The sequence below is a fragment of the Alosa pseudoharengus genome, unplaced genomic scaffold, assembly GCF_046254945.1.
Source record: "Alosa pseudoharengus isolate Yale_2024_CS ecotype anadromous, Long Island Sound unplaced genomic scaffold, YU_APseudo_1.1 YU_APseudo_1.1_scf_8, whole genome shotgun sequence".
In the NCBI taxonomy this organism is placed as follows: Eukaryota; Metazoa; Chordata; class Actinopteri; order Clupeiformes; family Clupeidae; genus Alosa; species Alosa pseudoharengus.
This window is the reverse complement of record NW_027468870.1, coordinates 7,344,312-7,369,203: the sequence shown is the minus strand read 5'-3', so window position 1 is coordinate 7,369,203 and position 24,892 is coordinate 7,344,312. Positions and strand designations below refer to the sequence as shown.

The window sequence follows — 24,892 nt, the reverse complement described above, 5'->3', positions numbered from 1 at the left end:
TCAAGACTGCCCCACATAAGAGAGCTGTACAACCCTCAAGCTGTCAAAACCCCCAAGAATGAGGAATGAGAATCTCTGTTCTGAAGTGTTTGATCAGCTGATCGACTAATATCGAGTGTGCTTGTGGGGGCGTGCAAAAGCCCGGCGGGGGGGACAGAGGCACTGTCCAAGCAGAAGCAGAGCAGAAAGGGGCAGAAAGTTCCACCTCATTTATTTTTAGCCAATCTGTGGCCCTGTTCTCACTTGTTAATGATTCCTCAGAGAGAGGGAAAGAGAAAGAGAGGGAGAGAAAGAGAGGGAAAGAGAGAGAGAAAGAGAGGGAAAGAGTGGGAGAGAAAGAGAGGGAAAGAGAGAGAGAGAAAGAGAGGGAAAGAGTGGGTGCTAGTGCCACCTTGGCCACCCTCCAGTGAGCACGGTGTGAGGTATTCTGACACCAGAGTGAGGAGGCGGGTGAAGAGGAATGCAGAGTAAGGAGAGAGAGAGAGGGAGAGAGAGAGAAAGAGAGAGAGAGAGGGAGAAATGAAGGGAGTGTGGTTATAGTCTTCATACAAAGACAACAACAAACAACAGAAATGAAAGGAACAAACTAAAGTTGTGATGGAGTTGGAGAGAGGCGAGGATAGGAAAAGAGAAGGTACAGAATGTCTCATGAGTCTACTGGAGCACTGAGGAGGGAGCAGCAGATGGAAGGCCTCTTGTGAACTCAGAGCACACCAAATCACAGCCGCCTCCTCTTCTCAACAAGGCTTCTTCCTCGCAGACTTTGTCACGGACACTCCAGAGGGGTTGAAGGGACAGTGAGGTGGACGGCACCACGGACGCTGCCACGTGACTGCATTTGTTCCCTGAAATAGAGTGACCGCACACAGTGGAATCTGGCAGCACCTCACCACTATTCTCTCCACATCCTCTGCATTGTGAGCCGCCGGACAGCTCTCCGATTTCCCCGTCACATGGCGCGGCCAGGTATGCTCCCTCAGCGAAGTCCAGCTCAAGCTGGGAGGTCAGAGGTCAAGATTAACGTCCACAGAGGGGACAGGAGGCGGAAGGTTCCAGGAGGAGGAGCTCTCACTGCTCTGTCACTATGGACACCTGCTGCCGATTGGTCACTTCTGACTCAGTGACATGGTGAATTATCGCTCGTCTCCTCAAACTGACCATATAATCCCAGGTCACTTCACATCCACTTTTTTTCCCTTGTGGATTTTGAGGAAAACGTCTGGGTATGCAGGTTCTAATGGCAATGTGAGAAGGCACGCTGTGTGACTGCAATATTTACGTATTGTTTTTCTAGTGAGATATTTTTTTCCTGGGATCGTTGGACGTGTTTTGAGTTTCCACGGTGTTTGTTTGTGTGTGTGTGGGGAGGAGTACTGATTGAGGGTTTTTCCATCACAGCACTGAGGCATCAAAGTATCACATAGTCACAAACTGGAGAGTCTTTGTTGTACAAGTTCGGGGGGGGGGGGGGGGGGAACGTCCCGTTTTACTTTGCTTTTATCTGACCAAAGAAGCCTTATCTTGCTCAGATGAAGATGGGAGAGCGGCAGGACGACTAGGAGAATGAGGAGAGGAAAAAACCCAGAACACGCACTCAAGTTCCAGGCAGAAAAGAAATAAACAACACAAGGAGATCTCCACGAGGACATGGAACTCTGTGTCAGCACTAAGACAAGATCCTTTGAGAGTCATCATTAGATTGGAAGCTTATGTACAGAGCGGCAGGGAGAGTGCGGTGGCCCGAGGGAGACAAAAAGAACAGAAGCAGAGGTGCTGTGAGGGAAGCGGTCATGCCTGAGAACAAACCTGTGGTGTGCCGGACGAGCAGCTACCTCTCGCACTCGGCTTACAGGAAGATCAAGCGAGTGTTGAGTTTCCGAAGGCGTGAGTAGCACAGGATAAACACTAGATCTACTGCCAAAACACTTAACGTGTGCTAGAGGAAGTGTTGATTATTGTTTTACCTTTACCTTGTTTATCTCTCTCATGACATCTTACATTTATTCATTCGGCTGACAATTTTATCCAAAGTGTCTTACAGTTCAGTACAGGTATTTTTCTCTCTCTGTCCCTTTCCCTCCCTCCCCACCCTCTCTCTCTCTCTCTCTCTCTCTTTTTCCCTCTCTCTCTGTCAGGTGTGTTTGGCCAGCGTTTGGAGGAGACGGTGCTGTACGAGCGGCGGTATGGGGTCCACATGGCCCCTCTGGTGGTGGAGCAGTGTGTGGACTTCATCCGCGAGCGCGGCCTCACTGAGGTGGGTCTGTTCCGGCAGCCAGGCCAGGCCACGCTGGTCAAGGAGCTGCAAGAGGCTTTCGACGCCGGGGAGAAACCCTCCTTCGACAGGTGCCCTTAAACACTCACTCTCACACTCACACACACACATACACATACACACACACACACACACACACACACACACACACACACACTCACACTCACACTCACACTCACACTCACACTCACACTCACACTCACACACACACACACTCTCTCACACACACACACACTCACACTCACACTCACACACACTCTCACACACACACAGTGTGTATGATGTGATACAGAGTGGTTGTGATTTCTTTTCTGAGGGTTATGTAATGCTAGGGGGTTAGCATGCTCGTGCAGGTATTTATGTTAGTGTTTGCCTGTGTGTGTGTTCCTCTCCCAGCAGTACTGATGTCCACACAGTGGCATCTCTGTTGAAGCTGTACCTGAGGGAACTTCCTGAACCTTTAGTGCCATTCTCACGCTACCCAGACTTCCTCATCTGTGGCAAGAGAATTTCTGCGGACAAGAAGCAGGTAGGAACCTCTTGCACGATACAAGCAGTGAAAACAGACAGTGGCAACATGGCAGTTTAATCACTGGTGGTGCTGCACAAGAATACACTGACTCTGCAGCATCCTTTGCCATTGTGACTGTCTGTGGCGTTGACTATGACATTATTGGATAAATGTAATATGTGTTTTATATGGCACTATTAAATTGGTAAGCTAGTAACTGATTATTTAGACAATTATTTTTGTCTGTTTTGGTTAATCAGGGATTGCTTGAGCTGAGGAGTCTGCTTCATGACCTTCCTGTGGCTAACTTTAACCTGCTGAACTACATTTGCCAGTAAGTCTTCAATACAAGCGGCTATAGTAACACCTTCTGATGTAGGAGCCACCAGTCAGGTCACTTACTAGTCTGAAATATAGTAATGAGTTCTAGTCACATTGACATCCTGACCAGAGAAAGCGAGGCAAAAACTTCACCAGCTTCACCAAAAGTGTTTTCCTATCCAAACGTATACATCAGGATACAACATCGCAAACAACAATACAAAGTATACTTATCTGTAAGATCAAGACTTCAAACCTTTCCACAGTATGAAAAACACACTTTCTTTGTGACTAATATGTAATATGTGCATTGGTGCATTGCAGGTTTTTGAGTGAAGTTCAGACTTACTCCAGCAGCAACAAAATGAGCATTGAGAATCTGGCAACTGTTTTTGGGCCCAACATTTTACGGCCTAAAGCAGAGGACCCTGAGAGCATCATTGGAGGTAAGTTTGATTTATGGATATGGGGAAGAGAGGGGGAATACAAAGTGAGTGAGCGAGTGAGAGAGAGAGGGTGAGATAATAGCCTGGGTTTTCCCATGCTGCCTTGCGCGCGCGATTTAATTCACGCTGCTAGGCAGCCTGGATACCATGGAGCAAATTTTCGCCTCAGTTAGGGGACCAATCACAGAACGGAGGGAGGGCAGTAAGACGATGACGACACACCGTAGCCGTTATGAGCCACGTACAGACGCATTTGATAGACATTCGTAGCGCCCAATAAACGGCTCTGGGCATTCGTAAACCACGTTTCAAATACGAGACAATGAATGCCTAGTTCCCAGACCCCGTCTCATTTGAGATGAGGGTATGACGTTAGCCAGGCTAGTGAGATAATGTGATTTTAAGAGAATGAGAGGGTGACTGAGAGTACAATATTATAGGCTTTTACACAATATGCATAATCAGAATGACTAAGAATCCTGTATATGCCGTATGCTGTGTTAGTGTGTATCTAGTGGCATTATTGTTGATTGTCTGCGGGCTTCTCTTCAAGGGGCAGCTGTGATCCAGCACCTGATGTCTGAGCTCATAAGGGAACAAAGCCTGCTCTTCTCCAAAGACAGGGACACCGATGAGCCAAGGATCTCCAGACCGGCTCCCCTGTCCCACCGACACAGCAACCAGGCCGAGTGGATGTGCACCGAGCTGGAGCCCCAGGAGAGGGACTCCCATCTGGGGGTGTCCGCCGACTGCCTGTCCTCCCCTCACCCCCAGGCCTCCACGCCGTGCTCACGCCAGCTGTCGCTCCCGCTGACCCCCGAGAGACGGGTGTCGGCGCACCACAGTCCCAGGGAGAGACGGAAGTCACCGTTTGTGACCGAGACTGGGGCATGTCAGCTGTCCGTTGCCTCGGCCACGGGGCCCAGTCTGACCGACCCACAGAGCTACAGCCCCGCCCCGTCAAAGGGTCATTCCCCTCAGGATACGGGACTCGTCGCTTCCCCCGCTGGTCCATCCTCTCCTGCCTCTTCTCAGACGGTGGTGCTGGAGATTCCGTCGCAGCAGGCCACAGACTGGTCCGGCGTGGAGGAGGAGCCAAGCTGGACGGCAGAGAAGGACCAGGCAGGGAACAGTGGCAGCAGCGACGCGCAGGAGGACAGCACCCTGTCCGTCTACGACAACATGGACACTATGATGACGTTCCTCGTGGGCGGTGGAAGCGGCGGCGGTGGCGATGCGGCAGACGCGGGCAGTGCCATCGGCACGGCCGAGGCCGAGGGGGGCACCAGCCCAGCGGGCAGTGCCAGCTCGTGGTCGTCCTGCGAGGTCCTGCTCCAGGACTCCGTGGTGCGGAGTGGAAGCGCCGGTCCCACCAGCCCGTGCCAAGCCTCGGTCAGCTTCCCCTCGTTGTTTCGGGAGGGCCGCGAGGACGGCGACGTCCACCCCAACTCGCCCGCCTCGTCCTCTGCCCCCACTGACGCCCCGCTGAGCACGGGCAGCAGCGAGGTCTTCCTGCCCTCAGCACCGCTGGACCCCCACATGCCGCCCACTGCCTCCCACGCCATGCACTGCCTCCTAGCTGGACTGAGACAGCAGATGGCCAGGCAGAAAGCTGAGTATGAAGCCAGGATCCAGAGGTACATATATACAATTTCATTTTTTATTGTAAAATGCCTCATGGCTGATTTTAAATCTTCCGATTGAGTGATTTTTGAACAGTAGCCCTATCGTCAGCACATTTGGGGCCAGTTCGTATTAAGCCTAGTCCTAGACTAAACGTTTTTTTTCACAGCAATTCACTTTTAATCTAGGACTAGTTGTAACCCATGAAGGGGAAACAAGCCTTGTTTTAATGATGTTACTAGGGGCCAATATTAAGTAATATAAATGTAATTGACAAACTACAGTACAGGCCTAGCCTGGCGGGCCATCCTATATCATTGAAATGTATAGTCTGGCATCGAACCATTCACCTCGCTTAATCCAAGGGGCGGGCAGAGAATTGTCTTTCAAACTGCCTAGGCATGCAATAGGCCAGCGCTACGACCATATCCGTATCCGGTCAGCAAAACGGCAAATACATCCTTCTTCGAAAGGAATGACTTAAGTGCATTGTGTTGCTCAACTTTCAAAGAAAAGCACAAGTCCAACTTATCCAAAGTTGACGCCAACGCCGATTCAAACAACCGCTCTTCGTTCGCCATAGCCACCTTCCTTGTTGTTCACCGTCGCAGGACTGTCGTTATCCTGTTAAGCCCGCCTTAAGACTCTCTAACAAAATAGAGCGCTGTGATTGAATAACATCCACGGTGTTAGCCAATAGAAATCCCTATGGTTTGATACTAGACGTACAGGCTGAGCAAATTAATTTGCCGCCGCTAGGGTGCGTCTAGATTTCTAGGCTACAGGCCCACACACAGGCAAACATTTGTAAATGTATAAGTGTTTTTTGTGTAGCTTTATGCCCAATCTCATGAAGTTCATCCACGTTCTGCTATCATTTCTACTATTATCCTGATAGCCAGGCTGTGAAGTTCTTTTCAGATGCGTGTATGAGAACCTGCATCTCTGTTCGTAGGTTAGAACGTAAGAACGAGGTACTACAGACTGAGGTCGAGGGCCTCCGGTCAAGCCTTGAGCAGCAGCGGCGGTGGTTCAGCGTGGCGGAAATCAAGATGCGCAACGTGGAGCGCGCCCGTGCCGATGCTGACCGACGCAACGCCGCCCTCCAAAAGGAGATGGAACAGTTTTTTGACACTTTTGGAGATCTCACCACTGAGGCAAAGAAAACAGAGCGCATCATACAGAGCTTCTAATCTTTGGCCATCAAACTGCCTTTACCGACTCAATCGATAACTCAAAACACAGGCCAAGGTGTTAGTTGTCAAGGGCTGCCTTTTAAAATCCTGAAACCAGCCAACTCTTGGGTGGTACCGCCCAAGTTAAATGGAATATACTCTCCCCACAAGATGAGGGGATCAGCATGATTTGTAGAAGGGTGTGATGAACTACGTCCTGTGAAGCTGTTGCTGATATAGGATGATAGAAGCATGGATAGGATTACTGGTTATTGGACTGCTTTATGCTACAGGTAGCTTACAGATATGAGGGAACCTAGACCTGCTTGAAATCACATGTAGCCTACACTAAGTGGAATGACTCGCCTCTGGTTGGCATCATACTTCATCACGTTTTGGCTGTTGAAGCTGAACTTTTACAACAGAGTGTTCCATACACATATAGATGTAAATACGTTATAATGCACTCATTTAAGAGTGTTCCATACACATATATAGATGTAAATATGTTATAATGCACTCATTTAACTGTCACTCATTTAGTACACTAATAAAACACACCAAAAAGTGTCCAACATGCTGCCCTGTGTACATTTTATTGTTCAGGATTATTTGTAATTTTCTCTCACCAAAGAAAAAGGGTTTTATTTTAATTCTGCTTCGTCACAATTACTTTTCTTGCCATAGATCTGTATATTTCACATTAAACAAACTGGGGGATGTTGTAAGGGCCTCTGAGTAGTCATCTGACTCTCAAGCACATCTCAATATTCTCAATATCCCACAATAATACAGCAATAATAGGATACAACTGTTTTTTTTTTATAGAACATCTCTGATTTTTGAGTGATCACTGATGGGAAAACATTCTCAGGCAAGAGAAGTTGTTTCACAACAACAGTCTTTAATGCAACACTAGTCTACATGTTTCGACTACATGTACAGGAATCAGTGGAAATGACACTTTTCTTCTGAAACGTCAAAGCCCTAATTCGTTGATGTGGGTTTGGATTGTCAGACAGACAGCCAAACATTGCTGCACTCAGAGACACACTTCTTGAACCCCCCCCACCCCACCATCTCTGCGTGTGAAAATGAACTCACTATGAAAAGCCCTTTCAAAAGCTGAGGCCCGTGCTCAGATCAGCGTACACTTTGACACAAATTGGACATTTGACATCAGTGTTCTTGAGTGGGATGTGGCAAGTGTGCGGTTGTGACAACAAATAGTCAAAGACACAACACAAAAAGACACTAAACAGACTTGGTAAACAATAGATGCTGATGCACTATTGTGTTGAAATGTATTTTCATGCAGACATTTGAAAAGAAAGCAAAAAAAATAAAAGAAATCATACACAGACACATCCACAAGAGATCCATGGCCCGATGTGAATAACTGGGAAGCAGGGTTATAATTTGACACAGAAATTCTATTGGAAAAAGGTAAACAATCAAATTTGTCCAACAAAATAATACCAATAAAATAAAACAGTCTTGTCCTCTTAGTGAAACTATCCATCACATAGACCTTGATGTGGATAAGATGTGATACTCAGGTGTTGTTTAAGGCAAATGCAATAATGTACAGCTTATGAAAACGTGAGTTCTCTCCTGAACACCTCCACTCCAATACCCTGAAGGATGGCCGACACAAACAGTGACCATCTCAAGCCTGTCACTCTCTGGCTGATGCTCAAGTGCACAGATGAACACTTTTTTCAAATCATGTTCAAGTTTAGAGGTCCAGCGGTGGCCTGGACTTAATGTATGATATGTAGCAACGATCAGAGACAAGCTGACCATCAGCAGCCTATGGGTGAACAGTGACGAGAGAGACACAAAGAGACAGAGTGAAAGAGAGAATGAGAGAGAGAGAGACAGAGTGAGAGAGAGACAGAGTGAGAGAGAGAGAGAGAGACAGAATGAGGGACTCAGACATGATACCTAATCTCTACATGATACACCAACCCTCTCAATCTGACTGGCATTCCTGAAGTACAGTTTACAGGACTCTTTTTAAAACAGGCTACGGCTCTGTGATTTATGTTTATATTTACAAACAAGATGGCGGGTAATAAAAAGCATGAAAACACTGTAGGAGTACAGTTTAACTTTGAGCGCGGTGGCTAGGGGTGGAGCGAGCAGGTGAACAGGGAAAAAAAAAAAAAGATGGTCAAACAGCAAAGGGTTTTCCAGGAGAATTCTGAGGACATGTAGTATTCAAAGAGAGTGAAGAGACATGACAACTGACCGCTCTCTCCATTAACTGGCGAACCACTGCCGCAACAGCGGGTAGCAGGGTCCATTAAGAAAGTGCTCAAAATGTACAGTGTCACTTTTGCTTGTGTGTCCCTTAGGTGGGTCTTTTTGTTTGAGCATACTCAAACAGTGTGCAAGCTCACTTTAAAACAGTTCGTCGTGAATCTAATGTTCACATCCCAATTCATCCGTCATCATTTCCAAATCTATATTTTGCTTCAAAATAAATGGAAATGTCTTTTGTACAGTACTTATGCTTTTGCACACTCGGAGAAGCTGTAAAACTTTGTTTCCACAGCACAAGAAAAAAAATGTTTTTTTTTTTTTTTTTACACTTATATACCTATATACATCAATACAACTAAAGGCTATACGCATGAGATTCATTATCCTCAAGCCCTTGACAATGCAGACCATAAAACATGTACGAGCACTTTTTCTATATACAAGGCAGGCACTACTTTTTTCTACATGTGTACAGGCATACTTAGTATGTTGCATTTAGAGTGTTAAGTCATTTGAAGTTAACATGCAGCTGGAAATTTTGAACACCACAGATGATCCTGATGGCACACACTCAGTGGATTCTGTCCATATTGCATATACTACTAGTAGCCTATCTGCTTCTGTGCTTCGTTTTGGTGGCCATCAACTGTACAGTGACTGTAACTTCATCAAGATGAACTCAAAATATTACAACCATATTGATCAGTTGAAGATTACACAATTGTTCCTTGAATGGAGCTAACGTTCAAGAAATTTGTCCAGGTGTATGTCAATGTAAAAAACACTTTAAAAACCTAGGTCTGACTTATCATGGGGAGAGAGATGAAGGGAAAAAAAGGCATTGGTGTTTGATTTTAAAATAATTGCACAATGGAAAAAAAATCCAATATCAATTCCGCAGATACTTTTTTTTCTTTCTTAAAGGCTGGTTGTTTTCATTTCTAAGGCAACACAACCTTAGAGCTTCTGCCATTTCAAATCACGTAGAGCTACGGTGCTGAGTAAACAAGTCAATAAAACACACTAAAATGAATAAAGACAAGAAGCAACCAGCAGCTCAGCCCTTCCAGCGGAAGACAAAAAGAAAAGAAAAAACATAAACTAAAAGAAACATCTCTTGAAATAACTCGTCTCAATCTTTTCAGTCCAAACCATAACATGGCACAAAGAGAAGGAGCCAACAAGAGAGAGACAGAGAGAGAGAGAGAGAGAGAGAGAGAGAGAGAAGACAGAGAGAGAGAGAGAGAGAGAGAAGACAGAGAGAGAGAGAGAGAGAAGACAGAGAGAGAGAGAGAGAGAGAGAGAAGACAGAGAGAGGTGAAAGGTTGCTGAGGGTTACTCCTCTAGCGCCCCCGTGAGGGTGTCTGCGCAGCTGCTGTCCGTGTCTGAGGCGAGCGTCTGCTCCGTCGACATGGACGAGATGTCATTGATGGAGGACGACTGAGACGCTGTGGCGCTGCTGTTCACCATGCCATCTAGTGGACAAGGAGGAGAACAGCACCGTCAGCTTACACCACCCCCCAAACTAACACACAAACCACCACCTGACTGGAGAGAAGATCTGCGAGACTTCCAGGATGAGAAGTCATTAACTGTGCAGTAACACTGTCAAAGCAAACTGAAGTGAAAGTTCCAGGAATGTCATTAGAGTAATATAATTAGACAAATGCAATTAGCCACTGACAAACACAATTAGCAAGCATAGCAAGCATTTTATTTCTTTTTGCATGTCCATCTTGGTTACTCACCAGAGCCTTCTTCCTTCAGCACGCCATTCTTGTTCCTCTCCTCCCAGTCCATGACTTCTTTGTAGATCAACTCTGCAGAAAGACAGCGTTCCAGCATTACAACACATAAACAATCCATATGACAGACAAAACAGAGCTGATATGAAAAGTGACAGCAGTCTAAACATCTACAACCTGGTTAAACATTGGTGAAAATGCATGCATATTAATATATTGTGCAATGTATGCATGTACTGTATACTAATAAGTTGAAGGTACAAGTAAGTGGGAAAAAATGAAATTTCTTTACCTTTCCATTGTTCAATGGTATGCTCCCTCTCCTCCAGCTGCTTGTCGGAAATCTGAGGGGGCGGCTAAACACAATCAAATACAACACAATCAGAAGCGCTTACCTAGGTCTGCTCTGTACTGGGTTTCACCCATTTTCATTTAGATTAACTGTTCTGCGCCTGTCCAAGGACCCTTAATGACATTTCTATGATAGTTCACAACCTACAAGTATACAAAAAAAAAATAAAAAAAAATGCAAACACTAAACCACAGGTTAGGTCTAATTGTCGACTCGGAATTAAACAACAATATTTTCCATTTAATTTCTTTTCTAATAGGCTATTCAAGTTAAAACTCTATCAGGCTTCAGGGATTTTAGAATACAATGAATTTTCCCATGACTGTGGGAACCCTATTTGTATTGAACAACCCATTCCTAGCACTGTTGCCCCCCCCCAAAAAAATGGAAACAGGCATGACTACCCACCGCATCAGCCTCAGCTGGGTCGTACCACACATGGATGTAGGGGTGGTTCAGGGCTTCCTGCACCGAGATGCGGCACTCCGGGTCGATCACCAGCATCTTGGACAGCAGGTCCCGGGCTTGGCTGGCTGCAGCAGAAAGAACACAGAGGAGAGCCATCACCAAAATGGCCACCGGCCCATCCAAAGCACTAGGAGCACTGCTGTAACAGACCACTCTACGGGCAGACCAACAGAGATCACCAACAGAAGCATCACACTGCAAGAGTGCCTACTTTTGAGTTTGTCGTGCTCCGTTTCAGAGGGGAAGGCCCAGTCAGGGAAGAGCTCGCTGAAGCTGAGGCCGGGATACTGAGGCTTGTTCATGACGTAGTTCCTCACAGTCTCCATCAGCCGGTTCATGAACTCCATGGAGGGGGTGCCTAAAATCTCTATGACTTTATTCCACTGGTCGATATCTAGAGCAGGTGTAGTTAAAGAAAGGGGCTAGAAGAGACATTGTGATGGAATAACATTCAGAGGGATATTAGCAGTATACAAATTAACACTATAAATAAATACAGGGTTCCCACTCTAAGTCAGATGTAAAATTCTATGTCTTTTCCCTGACAAAAAACCTGAATTTTCATGACCTACTATAGAATGAATCATACAATATACCGACCAAAGATATACACCAATTCTGTGTCGACATATATTTGCATTAATGTATTTTGGAAAGTAAATTTTAAATTGCTTTAAAAAACAAAATTCCCTGATATTCCATGACTTTGCCCCACAAATGATAAAATTCCATGACTTTCCATGTCTGGAATAGACTCTGGAATTTCTGTGATATGTCAGAAATTCCATGACCTGTGGGAACCCGATAATAACTGACTGACCTACTAACAGACAAACAGACAAGACTATTCAACCAATGATTTTTTCCTTTCCTCTCAGATTTGGATTTGAACTTATCGGCTGTGTCACTTAAGTTTCCACCCGCCACTGAATAATAGACTGGGAGGTCAGCTGCACAACACAGGGGAAGAGGCTTGCTGCACAACACAGGGGAAGAGGCTCGCTGCTCACTTGATATGGGAAAGGAAGCATTTCCTGACACCTCCGGCCTTCTGGGAGGAAGTTCCACATGAGCTTGAATCACAAATATACCCATGAATGCACCAAAGAGAAAAGTGCAGAAATAATTGGACAGAAAGTGTGTTTCCAGAAGATCTGGTCTGAAAAGGATACGGTCTGTGCCCTGGAAGATGACACTGCCTTTCACCATCTCTCCCATGATGCATCCTACTGACCAGATATCCACTGCAAAGACAGCACAGACAGTTTAGCCTTTTATAACACACCACAGACACAGAGTGCACATCCGCTTCTACAGTCTAAACACTTACAGTGTGTTTGCAAAGCCTTGTATGTAACAGGCAGAAATGTGGTTGTTGTATAAATTAAAGACAAATGTACTAATTAATTAGTCTTTAATTGTCTTTAACTGTGTAGAGAACATCAGTCTAACAAAACAACCCCCGATGCCAGAAGCAAGGACGCATCTTCTATATTCACAGGAAGTGGACCAATATACCAGATATACTACCAGATAGCACACTAACTATTTAGTATCTGCAAAAGGAAATGCAACACAAGCTATAAGGCTAAAGCTGTACAGGCATATCCTTACGGTAATGCTAGCTAGCAGTCCACCCTCTCCACTGAAAAATCTATATAGGCAAAGAGCATTTTATTACTGGGGATGTCAATCTAATGAAAAGGGTGTGTGTGAATCTCAGCACTAGATCAACGTTTGACATGTGATACCATTACCACCAGTATTCATCAATTCCCATAAGCACACTGTCAGCAACTGCCAAAGCAAATTAGAGGAGAGGAGAGGACATGACCAATGTGCTTTGGGTATGAGGCTGTAAAAGCATTTGACGAGACAAGCACATCTGGGGGTGATGGAGGACAGGTGGGTGGCGTACCATTCTCTTTGTACTTCATGCCCAGGATGACCTCTGGGGCTCGGTAGTATCTGGTCACTACATAAGGGGTCATCATGAAGTTGGTGCAGGCGGTTCTGGCAAGCCCGAAGTCTAAAATCTTTAAAGTGCAGTCAGACTTCACCACAATATTGCTGGGCTTCAGGTCCTGTGGACAAAAGGGAGGATTATTTTAGGCAAGGTTTTATTTCTATAGCACATTTCATACACAGGAGTAATTCAATCTGCTTTACATAAACAAAAGCAAAGAGTAATAATACATAAAAGCATAAAAGGGCAAAAGTAAAAAAAAAAAAAAGTAAAGTACATAGAATAATTGAAAGACATAAAAAACAACATAGAATGATTAAAAGTGCAAAACAACAAATTACTGGAACACAACCAACAACAACAGTAAAAGGAATGATGAGCACTCTGATTAACAGCATAAAAGCATGAGCCAAATTCAAAATGTGTAACTCAGTGATTCTTACCGTATTTCCCAACTATTAGCCGCGGTTTATACATTGATTTTGCAAAATTTCTTCAGCTATGAGGTTAATACACAGGGGCAGTTAATATGGTATTAATATGGTTTTGTTTTTTTAACTTGCATAAAACACTGTCCTGCGGTTTATACACAATGCGGCTAATACACAGGAAATTACTGTAGTCTAACACCCAATGAACAGCAGCACTCTCAAATACTGTAAGATTCTTGAAGTAGCCCCGTATGTGCGCGCACAAATATAATCCTTTTAGAGCAAAAATGCCCGATAGAACCTGTAGATATAGTCCTGAGATAGAGTAATTTGTCAAACAAGGAGATGGGTAACTCCTCTTTTAGACAACACCCGAATAGAGCTTTAGAGAAGCCCAATAGAGCAGTAATGCCCTATAGAGTAATTAACACCCGAATAGAGTGTTAATACCCGAATAGAGTAATTAACACCCAATCAGTCTCGTTGACACCCAAATAGAGCTTCAGAGAAGCCGAGATAGAGCTGTTACGCCCATAGAGACTATGCCCGCTCTGTCTATTCTTTGTAGAATAACAGGGTGACTACTTCACAGAATCCCTCTTTGCCCAACTAATGACACCAAGATTTGTTTTGCTTTAAGCCCTTTTGTATCAAGGAGAGTGGCAACCTTAAGTCTTTCCTCCTTAATTATTAATATAATTACTTTTTTCTTTATTCAGCTGTCATTAGACGACACAGCTAAGTAAAGTTGGGTGTCACCAGCATAGCTATGATAGGAAATCAAATTGTTTTTGATGATTTGTCTAAGTGGGAGTATAATGAGGTTGAATAAACGTGGTCCCAAGATCGACATCTGGGGAACACCACAAGTCAAGGACGTTGGTGTTGAGGTACAGTTGCCGATGGCAACAAAAAAACTCCTTTCTTGTAGATATGATTTGACCCAGGAAATGTGCCAGAAAGCAATGATACATTTACAATGTGAAGTTCTGCTGCTATGAGGTGAAGAACAGATTTTTAAAAAAACGGTAGGTACAGTGTCTAAGCCACACGTGGGAAGAGTTGAGGTTCAAGAGTTTCATAGTCTAATAATTGAGAAGATATGTTCAGTCTGATTTTAGCAATTTTGTCTTTAACTCATTGCATTTATTAGTTGAGAGAAGTTCAGAAGTTCAAGTAATTTTAAGGGGGCTTTGTTAACTTTTTGGCAGTTGAAGATAGCACAAGAGTTATTTATTATACAGACTTTAGTTAACCCATTCGCGCTGGATGCTGCATGACGCAACATTCTATCTCCAGCCTGATGCTGCATAGCGCAACATAGAATCTCCCACTGGATGCTGCGTAGCACAGCATGCTTTTTATTTCATGTTTCTAGGTGCTACAGAGGCTTAGATATTACATTTTGGTAGACGTTGACAATCTTTAGTATGTTTTCAGAAAACCCTCAGAAAATAAGGTTATTTAGTCTAGAATGCCAAAGGATTCTATAGGCGTTTTTAGCAGGCATTTTAGGAGTAAATGGGTTAAGACATGAGCCAGAGCACACATCCAGAGAGGTCTGTTACAGTGGTTTACTCATTGGCAACAATCTCATTCTCATCATGAAAAGTTTCAGGTAAACACAAGCAAACGGCCTCTCCTACGGCCCAAACACTGACAGCAGGATCCCTTAGTTCAACACATCTTTCTACTAATACGAAATGATGCTGACCCTGTGGATGATGCCTGCAGAGTGTAGATGTCGAATGCCACAGAGGATTTGGTAGAGCAGGTAGGACATCCTCTCATGGTCCAGGTCCATGTGGATCACCTGACACAGACTCGCGTCCATCAGCTCCATCACGAGGTACCTGTCAGGCGCAGAGCATCGGAGAGCAACTCAAGAGCAATTCTCCTCTGGTCTTGACTCCAGATGTTTGATGACTCTCCAAGAGAGAAGTTCATGCATTTTTAAAAGGTCTTATCCCTACTTCGAATGAATCGCACTGGAAAATTACACTTCTACAGTTAACGTGTCTGCAAACACACAAGTGCAGGACTTACAAGTCTTGAAACTCCTCCAGGGATTTTTGTGGCGTGAACACATTTAGCAAACGTATGATCTGCAGAGAGGAGAAAACACAACATGACAAGGCAGGAGAGGCAGGACCGTTAGTGGCTGGAGAGTGTTGGCATGATTGGCATTAACAGCAACACTCGCTCGCTCAACTCAAGCAGAAGGCGGCATTTGCAGCGAGTGACAGCCAGGAAGGAGAGTGACGCACATTTTTGTGGTTGACACACTTGAGGAGCACCAGCTCCCTGTAGGCGCGTTTGGCGTGAGTCTGGTTTTGGAAAGGGCGGCTGAGCTTCTTCACTGCTACAGGGATCCCAAGGACAGTGTCCAGAGCCGAGCTGAGGGGGAATAGGGTAGACATGAACACACACACACACACACACACACACACAACCAACATACATAACATGATCTACTCTCACAGAGTCAGGGTCATCACCACTGAAACTCCTGCACATGTACACACAAGACATGGAACGTAGGCTACACATGGCACATGTACGATCACTATTATATACTATTACTACTATGTACCAGGGTTTCCGTTGTCCGGTAATTACCGGACATTGGCCGGAAAAAAAATGAAATGTCCGACAAAATTAAATCTCTCCGGTCAAATTGTCCGATTGAAATTGGCTAATAATCCCATCCCCTAACGCAATCTGAATTTGAGAATAAGCCTTAATACGTAAGCCTATATTATACGTACCCTGTCTATGTTTTTAAATGAACAGGCTCTACCGTTTGAAAAGTAAGCTATTAAACAACACGCATCGCTATATGCTGCATTTCAAATAGGAAGCGCACGCTTAAATCGTCCATGTTAAACAACGAACAAATGAGTGAGGGGGTTCAAACATGGCCAGGCCCAGGCAGACTAGCCTTAAACGTTTTTTCAGACACCAGACGCGATGGATGATGATAAATTGGTAACGTCTGGAGCCTCAGGTGTCCGGTCAACTCCACCACCACCAGATAAAAAGCAGAAGTGTCGGGCGTATCTGTCGGAATCAGTGATTGGAAGTGGAGTTGCGGGGGATGCGGCCACTCCAAGACACTGTCATTCTCCGTGTAGCCTACACTGGACATGCAAATTGTTCTTTACCCAAAGCATACAGTAGGCCTATGCGTTCTCTGTCTATGATCTGCAGGGTTAGGGCCTCCTCAACGAGGAGATTAGGCTACTGGTCCGCAGATAATTTCTGGCACAATTAAACGGTATCATTGAACCGCGGCCGAAAGAAAAAGAAACTAAACATTTCCCAGAATAGGAAACATTTCTTAATTTATTGTTATCAAATAAAGAGGCATAGTATTAGGGGGTAGTGGTGTGAGCGCTCATTCTTGTATTTGCGCATCTGTGTAAGTTAAACAGTCACCACTGGAGATGTGGAGAACGTGGGTAGCAGCAACAAACAACGTAGCCTTTTTAAAACAACGAACGAAGCGGACTCTTGCTGTCCATGAAAAGATACTGGCTAGATCTTGTTAGGCATGTTTAAGTTAGGCTAATGAACATGTTGCATTCTAGCTTGATTATGTCATTCTTTAAGTAGCCTGTCTCCAGTTTTCCTCAATTTGACTAATTAAGAAGCGATAATATATTTGACCGGCATATCATAAAAATGTCCGGAAAACGAAACCTCTGCCGGTCACTTTGACCGGCACCATTTTTTTCTAGCGGAAACTCTGCTATGTACTATACTATTATGTCTCTATGGGACTTGAAAAGGGCTGCCTCTCTGTAACTTTCACATTGTTCTTGTTAAAATAAGCATTTGATGTGTTCAAACACAAAGACATGCAACCTCACTTCTGTTCTGTGGCTGTGTGTGAGTGTGTGTGTGTGTGTGTGTGTGTGTGCGAGCTGCACTTATGAGTTCCCCGGTGGGCCCATACTCACCAAACGATGCCCTGGGCCCCGGAGCCGATGGCTCGCAGCTGCTGGTATCTCTTCAGCACGGTGAAGGTGGAGTCACCCACCTGGATGCTGTAGAAGTGCCCCTCCCCCTCAGTCATGGCTGCTCCTGTGCAAGGGCCTCACTAAATGGGTCAGACCTGCAGGCAGGAGAGACCAAGACCAACATTAGATCTCAACATAGAGACTGACCAGCACACTACCATCACCCTGACACAACATTTTTATGGACTTTTATGCTATTTACTGAGATTTACTATTTATTTACTGAGCTAAATTTTAAAACATTCCAAGAGTTTATTATTTGCACGTTCTAACTGAGGGGCTAGAAAAAAAACAAATTCAAAAAATGGAGACTGGTGGAGAGACCGATAAGTTCAAGGATCCTTCCAGTCATCTTCCTTCTCTCCCCACTTCAGTACATCCATCAAAAATATGCAGCCTGATATTCTACAGTAGAACAATTTGCCTGCTACAGAAAAATACAACATGACTGCCCAGGCTACTCCTGGAAATGATGCTTAGAATTCTTTGATAACAAATACTGAATGTCCCAAAAACATGACCATGATGATTATTAACACATTCCATACAGTTAACCTGAGCACAAACGAGAGGAATTCAAAAGATGAGGTAAAGATGTAACCGGACAGCTTTACAGTACAGATAGCTTATCATATAGGCGGCTACACAAATATTCTGACGGGGAACAAAAACCTGTCACAAAATGTTTGCACAGTCTCATATCAGTCTATGTGTCTTCCCTGGTCAGCTCACACATGCCCTGCAACCTCTGAGAAATGTACAGGCTTTACTGTACTGTGTACTGCATTGTGCTGTCATTTCTTTCGTCATCCTGGCTTTACTTTTCATGGGCTTAAATCAAGAGTGGAGAAAGAATAAAGTCATGCATGGGGTTTCAACTTCATACCAACTAGTGCTCGCACCTCTCCCTAAATGGTCCAGCACCTCAAACCTGTCTCAGAATTTACAGTGCTCCCCTGGCCTGCAAGACCATTTGTTTCCCACTTCAAAGACATTTCTTCTGTACTTCTTAATCCAACAGACCTGCTCACTGAAGAGATTGCTCAAGCATGCATAAAGTCTCCTCTTTCTGCAAAGCTGTTTTATACACTGGTGGCATTGTGTTGGCCAATATACAGTCTACGCTCATGTCTTCAGGTAAAATGCTGTCCATAAAAGCTCCATGGAACAAAATATGTATGACCAGTGACAACATTACATTTCTGATGGGTATAAATGGATGAGGCGGCCGAGCGTTGCCCAGGCCTTCCACAGCCTTGCAATATTATTTTGTTAGGGTTGCAACTGAAAAAGTACTGTAGCCCATTTCATCCGATCTGGAGAGAGATAAAGCTAATCATGTTATACCGTGCTCAATAATCCAATATCTTAATAGACCATGCTGCTCTGGCCACAAGCAGCACATAAAGGCATTAGATTAAGCATACAAGGAATCCAGGCCTGCTAGTAAATCAATATACTTGCAGGGCAACATGAATATTCACTGGAAGGCAGGAAAATACCGAGCTGTAAGTACATCTGTAGATTTTGTACCCTGACTCAAACCAATGCAAACATTTAGGTTGTCCCACAGGGGATGGAGTAACCAAATGGTCCAGTCCACAATCTTTAAATCTGATCCACCACAGTGAGGAAAAAGGCTTAAAGAAATAATGTGCTTGCAGCACTTACCAGTCTTTTTTTATAAGTTCAGCCACATGTGATTTCATAACAACACATTTTTAATTGCCAGCATGACAGTAACAAAGACCAACTTCCAAGTTAAATGTACCACTTCATCTGCCTGACTTAAATGCCACGTGCATGTACCTGCATTAAACAAAAGACCCTGAACACACACTGTGCAATGTACAGAACTGACCATCGTGATGTAATGTGGCCATTACAACATTATCATCCACATTCGGGAAGACAAAGGGTAACCTTGGGAACCTTGGATAATGACTCCTCGGGCATTCCGCACCACGTGCCGTTTACTCTGGCTCACAGTAAAGCCAGGAGGACCAGAGGAGGCAACAGCAGAGTCATATGGGAGAGATAAGCTGGGTCAGGATCAGCACTCCTGTCTGGTCTACGAGGACGCCACGTTCACGGTGAAATACACTCATGCGGTCCGCCTGTTTGCAGCAGCGCACGGTGATAAAATCTTTGCTGTGCTTGTAAGTGTCTGCTAGGAAAGCAAGGTAGCGGACAACTGCAGATTGTTCCCACATCTCAGAGAAGTCTGTGTCTGCTTGAATACGGAACACGTCATGGCCATCCTTTCATTCTGTTTTGAAGGGAGCATACGCATGTTTCTAGTCCGGCTTGCCTGGCAGGGACATGGCAATAATTAGACTTTGTCTGATAACACAAATCTCACAGACGATGTCTGAGAGATCAACGCAGTGCGTTAGTTTGCCCAAGTAATAGATGGTCCACCTTCTCGGCTAGGATGCATGTTTTAAAGGAAATGCTGCAGAAAAAGAATGCTTATTCAAAACACCAATCCACAACAGACATACACACATGAACAACACAGACAGAAACACAGAGCAGCGTGACCGTGTGGTCAGCGGGCAGACTCAGACAGTGGTATGTCAAGAGCCCCATGGCATGCAGAAAGACTGGTGACCCAGAAAGGCCTGTGTGATCCTCAGCAATGGGCAGCAGCTGATTCGCACCGACTACTTCATCTCACAGACCTGATATGACTGCTTGTGTGTACAGATCAAATTTGTTTTATGATCTATGATTAAGCGAGGGCTCCGCATTCAATGTCTCAAATTTACGGTCCACGAGTTAAACGACGCCTTACGCTACCAGGTCTCAGATTCACATTATAGCCTATGATTAAACATGACTTCATATGTGACATCAATGGGAAACCACATGACACCAGGGTCAGTGACTGTGGGGTGATCTACATAAATTCAGGGGACAGACTTTCCTCTATGTGTGTCACATTTAAATTTGTTTATAGAAGCATATTACTGGAATGGTGTATGACAGGTCTATGTGCAATTCAAGACTATCTTTAACTGTGTAATTGGTAGAGAGTAGGCCTACATTGCATATGCAATTTCCACTATCTGCATTTAAAAGAGAAAACAACTGTTTTTAGGGTGCATCCTATTAACCTGTGACGATAACGGTACTGGCAGGGACGTTTTGTTACTTAAATACGTCATCCACATAAACCAACCATGTAGTTTCCCATGATCCATCCATCCAGATGTATCAGGCCAGGGACACCAGTGATAACCCCACTAGTACTACCCACCACCTTTGCTTGAATACCAGTTTGGACAACTTAACAAAAATGTGTAACACCGAGACACTTAACATTTCATAAGAATTGTTTATACAACTAACGTCTCTACCGTCCATTTACCGCCTTGATCACATGCTCCGAGATCCAGACAAGCTAGCACTTGTATAGTAACGTTAACGCATACGGTATAATCGTGGGCTAGGCATGCATAAGACAGAAGAACCATACTTTTCTGATCTGACATTACTCGTCCGTATGAGAAGGCTGACTAACTCACAGTTTTCCCGTTTAAGTTAAAAGACCACCTTCAAAAACCAGCGTTATTTCCCACCAAAACCCATAACTCATGGTTGCCATCACGACATGTTAAGAAGGATCCACGATATCTACAGTGAAGAGGCCAGAACTCCAAAAGCTAATGTTAACCTTACCAATCCAGACAGCTAGCTGTGCTGTGCTGTGCTGTGCTGGGCGTACGGGACAGCAATTCCTCGGTGTCAAAGCCAAAGCAACGTGGTAAACGATAGATTGGAAACTTGTTTAAAATGTGTAATAGACACACTCGGGATTAGTAGAATGAAAGAAATGTTCTCAAAATCAGCCGGAGAATCTTGTGCACAGCTGTCGGGATGAAATGTGTTAGCTAGCTTGCCGCTTACCTTCTCTCCTCTCACTCTCCCCGGTTTTCTCCCATGCAGACACAAGCGAGACACACCAAATTGCGGAAGTATAGCCACTTACTCTGCGTCTACATAAAACGACACTTTTCTTATAGAATAGTGAATGAAATATACTTTTAGATCAGGTCTTCCTCTGACTGCACGCAAAATAGCCCATCGATGTCTGAAGCATGACCGTAGGGGCGGAGGTTTGTGGGACAATAATTCGACGGCAATGCGAGTTAGCCAGAATGACGTAATCGCGTAGCAGAGTCAATTTCAAGTTTTGATGGGCACAAAAAGTTAGGCCAAATGTGTAAAGTAGCTGTCATTTTAAAGACACTTCCGAAGTATTAAAAAAGATATTAAGGAAAAATCATGCAAACCCAATTTCACAAATTAGTAGAGGGGCCTATGTGTCTAATTTGGAGGCTTGTGGGATTCGCATGTTAATTTTTGGAGAGTATTATATCTTTGTTCTAGGCCTAGGGGTTTTTAAGAGTAAAAAAAAAAACATGTCTCCATTTTTTTGAAGGTTTTGAAGGACCCAAATCAAAGGTCAAATTCAGAAAAGGTCAAATTTGGTGTTTTGTCCATAAACCTCACATTGTTGGTATTATAGCATAGGGGTTGGTGCCAAAAAGCAAAGATATTGTACAAGGTAGTGTGCAAAAGTGGACCACATAAACAATACAACATTATAAAACATTTTTGGGCTGATGATTGATCTCTTAAACAAGAAATTGTGCCTAAAATTTTCGAAATTGTCCGCTTAAAAAAATAATACTTCAATATCAATACTATCAATTCATGCCTATTAGTGTGCTTGAGTGTAGGCCTAGCCTGCTCTGCCAGTTCTTGTCTACACCCATTCAGAGCACAAAGTGCAATTAATCTCTGTTAAATCAAGTTTAATAGACTTTTACATAGTTAGCTGAAGTCTGTAAGGCCTTCCGTAGCCTATGTAAGTGTGAAGAAAAGAAAGGGTAAAAGGATCAGATAGACAAACAGACAGGTGAGTGTGTGTGTGTGTGTGTAAGAGAGAGAAAGAGAGACTAGCAGTGACAGTTGGCTGTTGATAGCTGGCAGTTATAGAATTTAGAATATTGAATAACCTGAAGCACATAGTGCTCTGTTCTTCATGTTTGGTGACATAAGTGACCTTCTAGCCTTCTACATTTGAGCAAGCACATTTTCATAGTTCATGGTGGCACAGTCTAGTTAGGTTATATTCCGAGGTGTGTCTTTCTGTTAGTCAGGTGATGGCACACATATTCTAAAAGAAACAGATTTTGGGCTATGTATCCAGTGGCAGATATGTGTGGACTGGTGAATAACCCATCACTAGTAGGGACATGCCAAATTTCTTGTTTTTGTCCATGAGAGAGTATGGAGATGGTGATCACAGATCAGCCAACGATTACAACGTTACAGTGCAGTTATTTTACAACAGAACAAAGCAGTTTGGCACAGGAACTGCTACAAATCCACCTGTAACAGTGAGCATCTCCAGCATGCTAAGATTCACTACTAGAAATCATGTGAAGCAGGCAGGACTCAGTGTCTTCAGAAAAAACGTGGCAGACCATCTTCTGAACCTGCAGCAACACCTGCAACTGCATCAAGTCCATCTAGTGGGACTTTGTACACTTGTTCAGCAGCAGCTGCTGCCAGCATAGATACGTGCTTCTTCTGTCAGAAGCAGACAAAAGAGCGTCTTCATGAGGTGTCCTCTTTCAATGCAGGCAACCAACCAAGAGATAAGTAATATTTTGAAGTCAATGACTTTTAACAGATAGCCAGTGTAAAGATGCTAGGATGGGGGAAATATGTTTTTTTTTGTGTGAGAGCAGCTGCATTTTGTATAAGCTTTTTAGACAGGTATTATTACAGCCAGTGTAATAGCATTGCAATAGCATTGCAATAGTCTATCCTTGAGGTGACAAAAGCATGGATTAATTTCTCAGCATCTGGTAAGGATAAGGACTTCCTTATCTTTGAAATGTTCCTTAAATGGTAAAATGAAGTTTTGGTTATCTGTTTTATGTGATTATTTAGTGCTAGGTCCTGGTCAATTATAACTCCTAGGTTTTTAACAATTGTGGTATTTTACCATAAACTGGGTAGATGGTTTATTATGGACCTGTACAAATTGTTGACGGTTAGGAAGGTATGATCTAAACCAAGCGAGTGCTGAGTCTTTGATGCCTATCAAATTTTCAAGCCTAAGTAGTATGTCGTAGTATGTCATGGTCTATGGTGTCAAAGGCAGTGCTGAAGTCCAGGAGGACCAGTATTGATACAAGGCAAATTTTTTTGAGGGAGGGCTTAATAACAGATGTCTTAAACGACTGCGGTACATGCCCTGATACCATAGCAAAACATTATCCAGGAAGGGTAGAGCAGTCTTAAGAAGGTGAGTAGGAATAAGGTCTAGTAGACTAGTTGTAGATTTTGATGAGGAAATTGTGGCGGTGAGGTCTAATATGTTGTGTATATGTAAATGAATTAAATGTTGTTCGAGGTCTCATCTGTGATCTCATCTGTTATGTTTTTGCTATCTTTCAGCAATGGAGTATGTGTATTTGGTGAAACTGATTGGTTATTGATCTTATCTCTAATTGTTTGACATACAATCATAATACTGACATACAATCATACTGTTGAAAATAACTGTTTTGTGAACTTTATTCAACATAGCCAGTGATTTAGGCGAAATGTATGGTGTTAATTACAGTGAAATATACAATTTCAAAAAAATAGGGTAGAAACAGGTTAAAAAAAAATGGAGACATCATTTTTCTCAATGTTCAATGACTTCTAAAGACAATCCAACCACTCTCCAAAAATTAACATTTCAAACCCACAGAAACCACATAGGCCCCCTGACAAAATAGCAGCAGTGAGCAGTGAGCTATTTCCATTGCCAAACATCAATAATCAGCCACCTGTAGTTTTTGTGCAACCTGGCACATAATATCCAAGTGGGAGTGAAAGTGGAGCTCTCCAGTTTGAATAGAAGGTTCAGAAGATTAATATGCAAATAAGTAAATAATTAATCAGTAAAACGGTATAATTATATAAAAATGCCTTGTTATAATTATTTTTTTCCAAATGAGTATAATATCTGCTGTGGTTAAATTGTGCCTGTCATATTGTCACTCCTGGACATAAGAAATCCTTGCAAGATGAAATACCTATATTATTATTATTATCATCATCATTATATCACATTTTCAATGGGTCAATGAGTAAAATTATTTCCACAAAATCTGTTCCTATTTCAGTAATCCTCATGGTCATGTTTAGACAGGGAGAATAGGCTACTCATTTTACTGAAAGAAAATATAATTTGACTATTCACTTGCTCTATTTAGCAG

The 24,892-nt window shown here is 43.6% G+C and overlaps 2 protein-coding genes across 7 annotated transcripts in view; one reads left to right on the top strand and one right to left on the bottom strand.

The window, feature by feature from the left end:
- LOC143111278 (rho GTPase-activating protein 24) overlaps positions 1-7,037 on the top strand; it is a 12,140-nt gene extending 5,103 nt beyond the window's left edge. Inside the window, exons 1-7 of one of the 4 annotated variants that reach the window (XM_076273478.1) lie at positions 1,471-1,884; positions 2,136-2,343; positions 2,669-2,801; positions 3,044-3,117; positions 3,429-3,550; positions 4,104-5,187; positions 6,129-7,037. In XM_076273478.1, the coding sequence (XP_076129593.1) occupies positions 1,710-1,884; positions 2,136-2,343; positions 2,669-2,801; positions 3,044-3,117; positions 3,429-3,550; positions 4,104-5,187; positions 6,129-6,366 (2,034 nt within the window). In that variant the 5' untranslated portion in view covers positions 1,471-1,709 and the 3' untranslated portion in view covers positions 6,367-7,037. Of the gene's footprint in view, positions 1-1,470; positions 1,885-2,135; positions 2,344-2,668; positions 2,802-3,043; positions 3,118-3,428; positions 3,551-4,103; positions 5,188-6,128 lie in introns of those variants that run through there. The other 3 variants (XM_076273476.1, XM_076273477.1, XM_076273475.1) reach the window with 3 other exon arrangements.
- Positions 7,038-7,612: 575 nt separating this feature from the next.
- On the bottom strand, positions 7,613-21,734 carry mapk9 (mitogen-activated protein kinase 9). Of its 3 annotated transcripts, XM_076273481.1 has the most exons (13): positions 21,513-21,734; positions 17,541-17,695; positions 15,846-15,975; positions 15,625-15,683; positions 15,293-15,431; positions 13,100-13,265; positions 12,354-12,425; positions 11,393-11,575; positions 11,122-11,246; positions 10,654-10,717; positions 10,365-10,436; positions 9,922-10,091; positions 7,613-9,882 (listed from the first exon to the last, which is right to left on the bottom strand). In XM_076273481.1, exons 2-12 carry the CDS (start codon positions 17,654-17,656, stop codon positions 9,952-9,954), a joined length of 1,266 nt encoding a protein of 421 aa, XP_076129596.1. In that variant the 5' UTR covers positions 17,657-17,695; positions 21,513-21,734; the 3' UTR covers positions 7,613-9,882; positions 9,922-9,951. The 3 variants fall into 3 exon arrangements, with proteins under 3 accessions (XP_076129596.1, XP_076129595.1, XP_076129597.1); XM_076273480.1 differs by having other exon boundaries at positions 7,613-10,091; XM_076273482.1 differs by having other exon boundaries at positions 7,613-10,091; positions 10,654-10,705.
- Between the last annotated feature and the right edge of the window lie 3,158 nt (positions 21,735-24,892).

Excerpts from the sequence above, each read along its gene's own strand:
- mapk9 (XM_076273480.1), bottom strand. The coding sequence starts at position 17,656 with ATGACTGAGGGGGAGGGGCACTTCTACAGCATCCAGGTGGGTGACTCC. Across the intron at positions 15,432-15,624 it reads CTGGAGGAGTTTCAAGACTT|GTACCTCGTGATGGAGCTGA; the intron begins GTAAGTCCTGCA and ends TGCGCCTGACAG. Across the intron at positions 11,247-11,392 it reads GGAGCACGACAAACTCAAAA|CCAGCCAAGCCCGGGACCTG; the intron begins GTAGGCACTCTT and ends TTTCTGCTGCAG.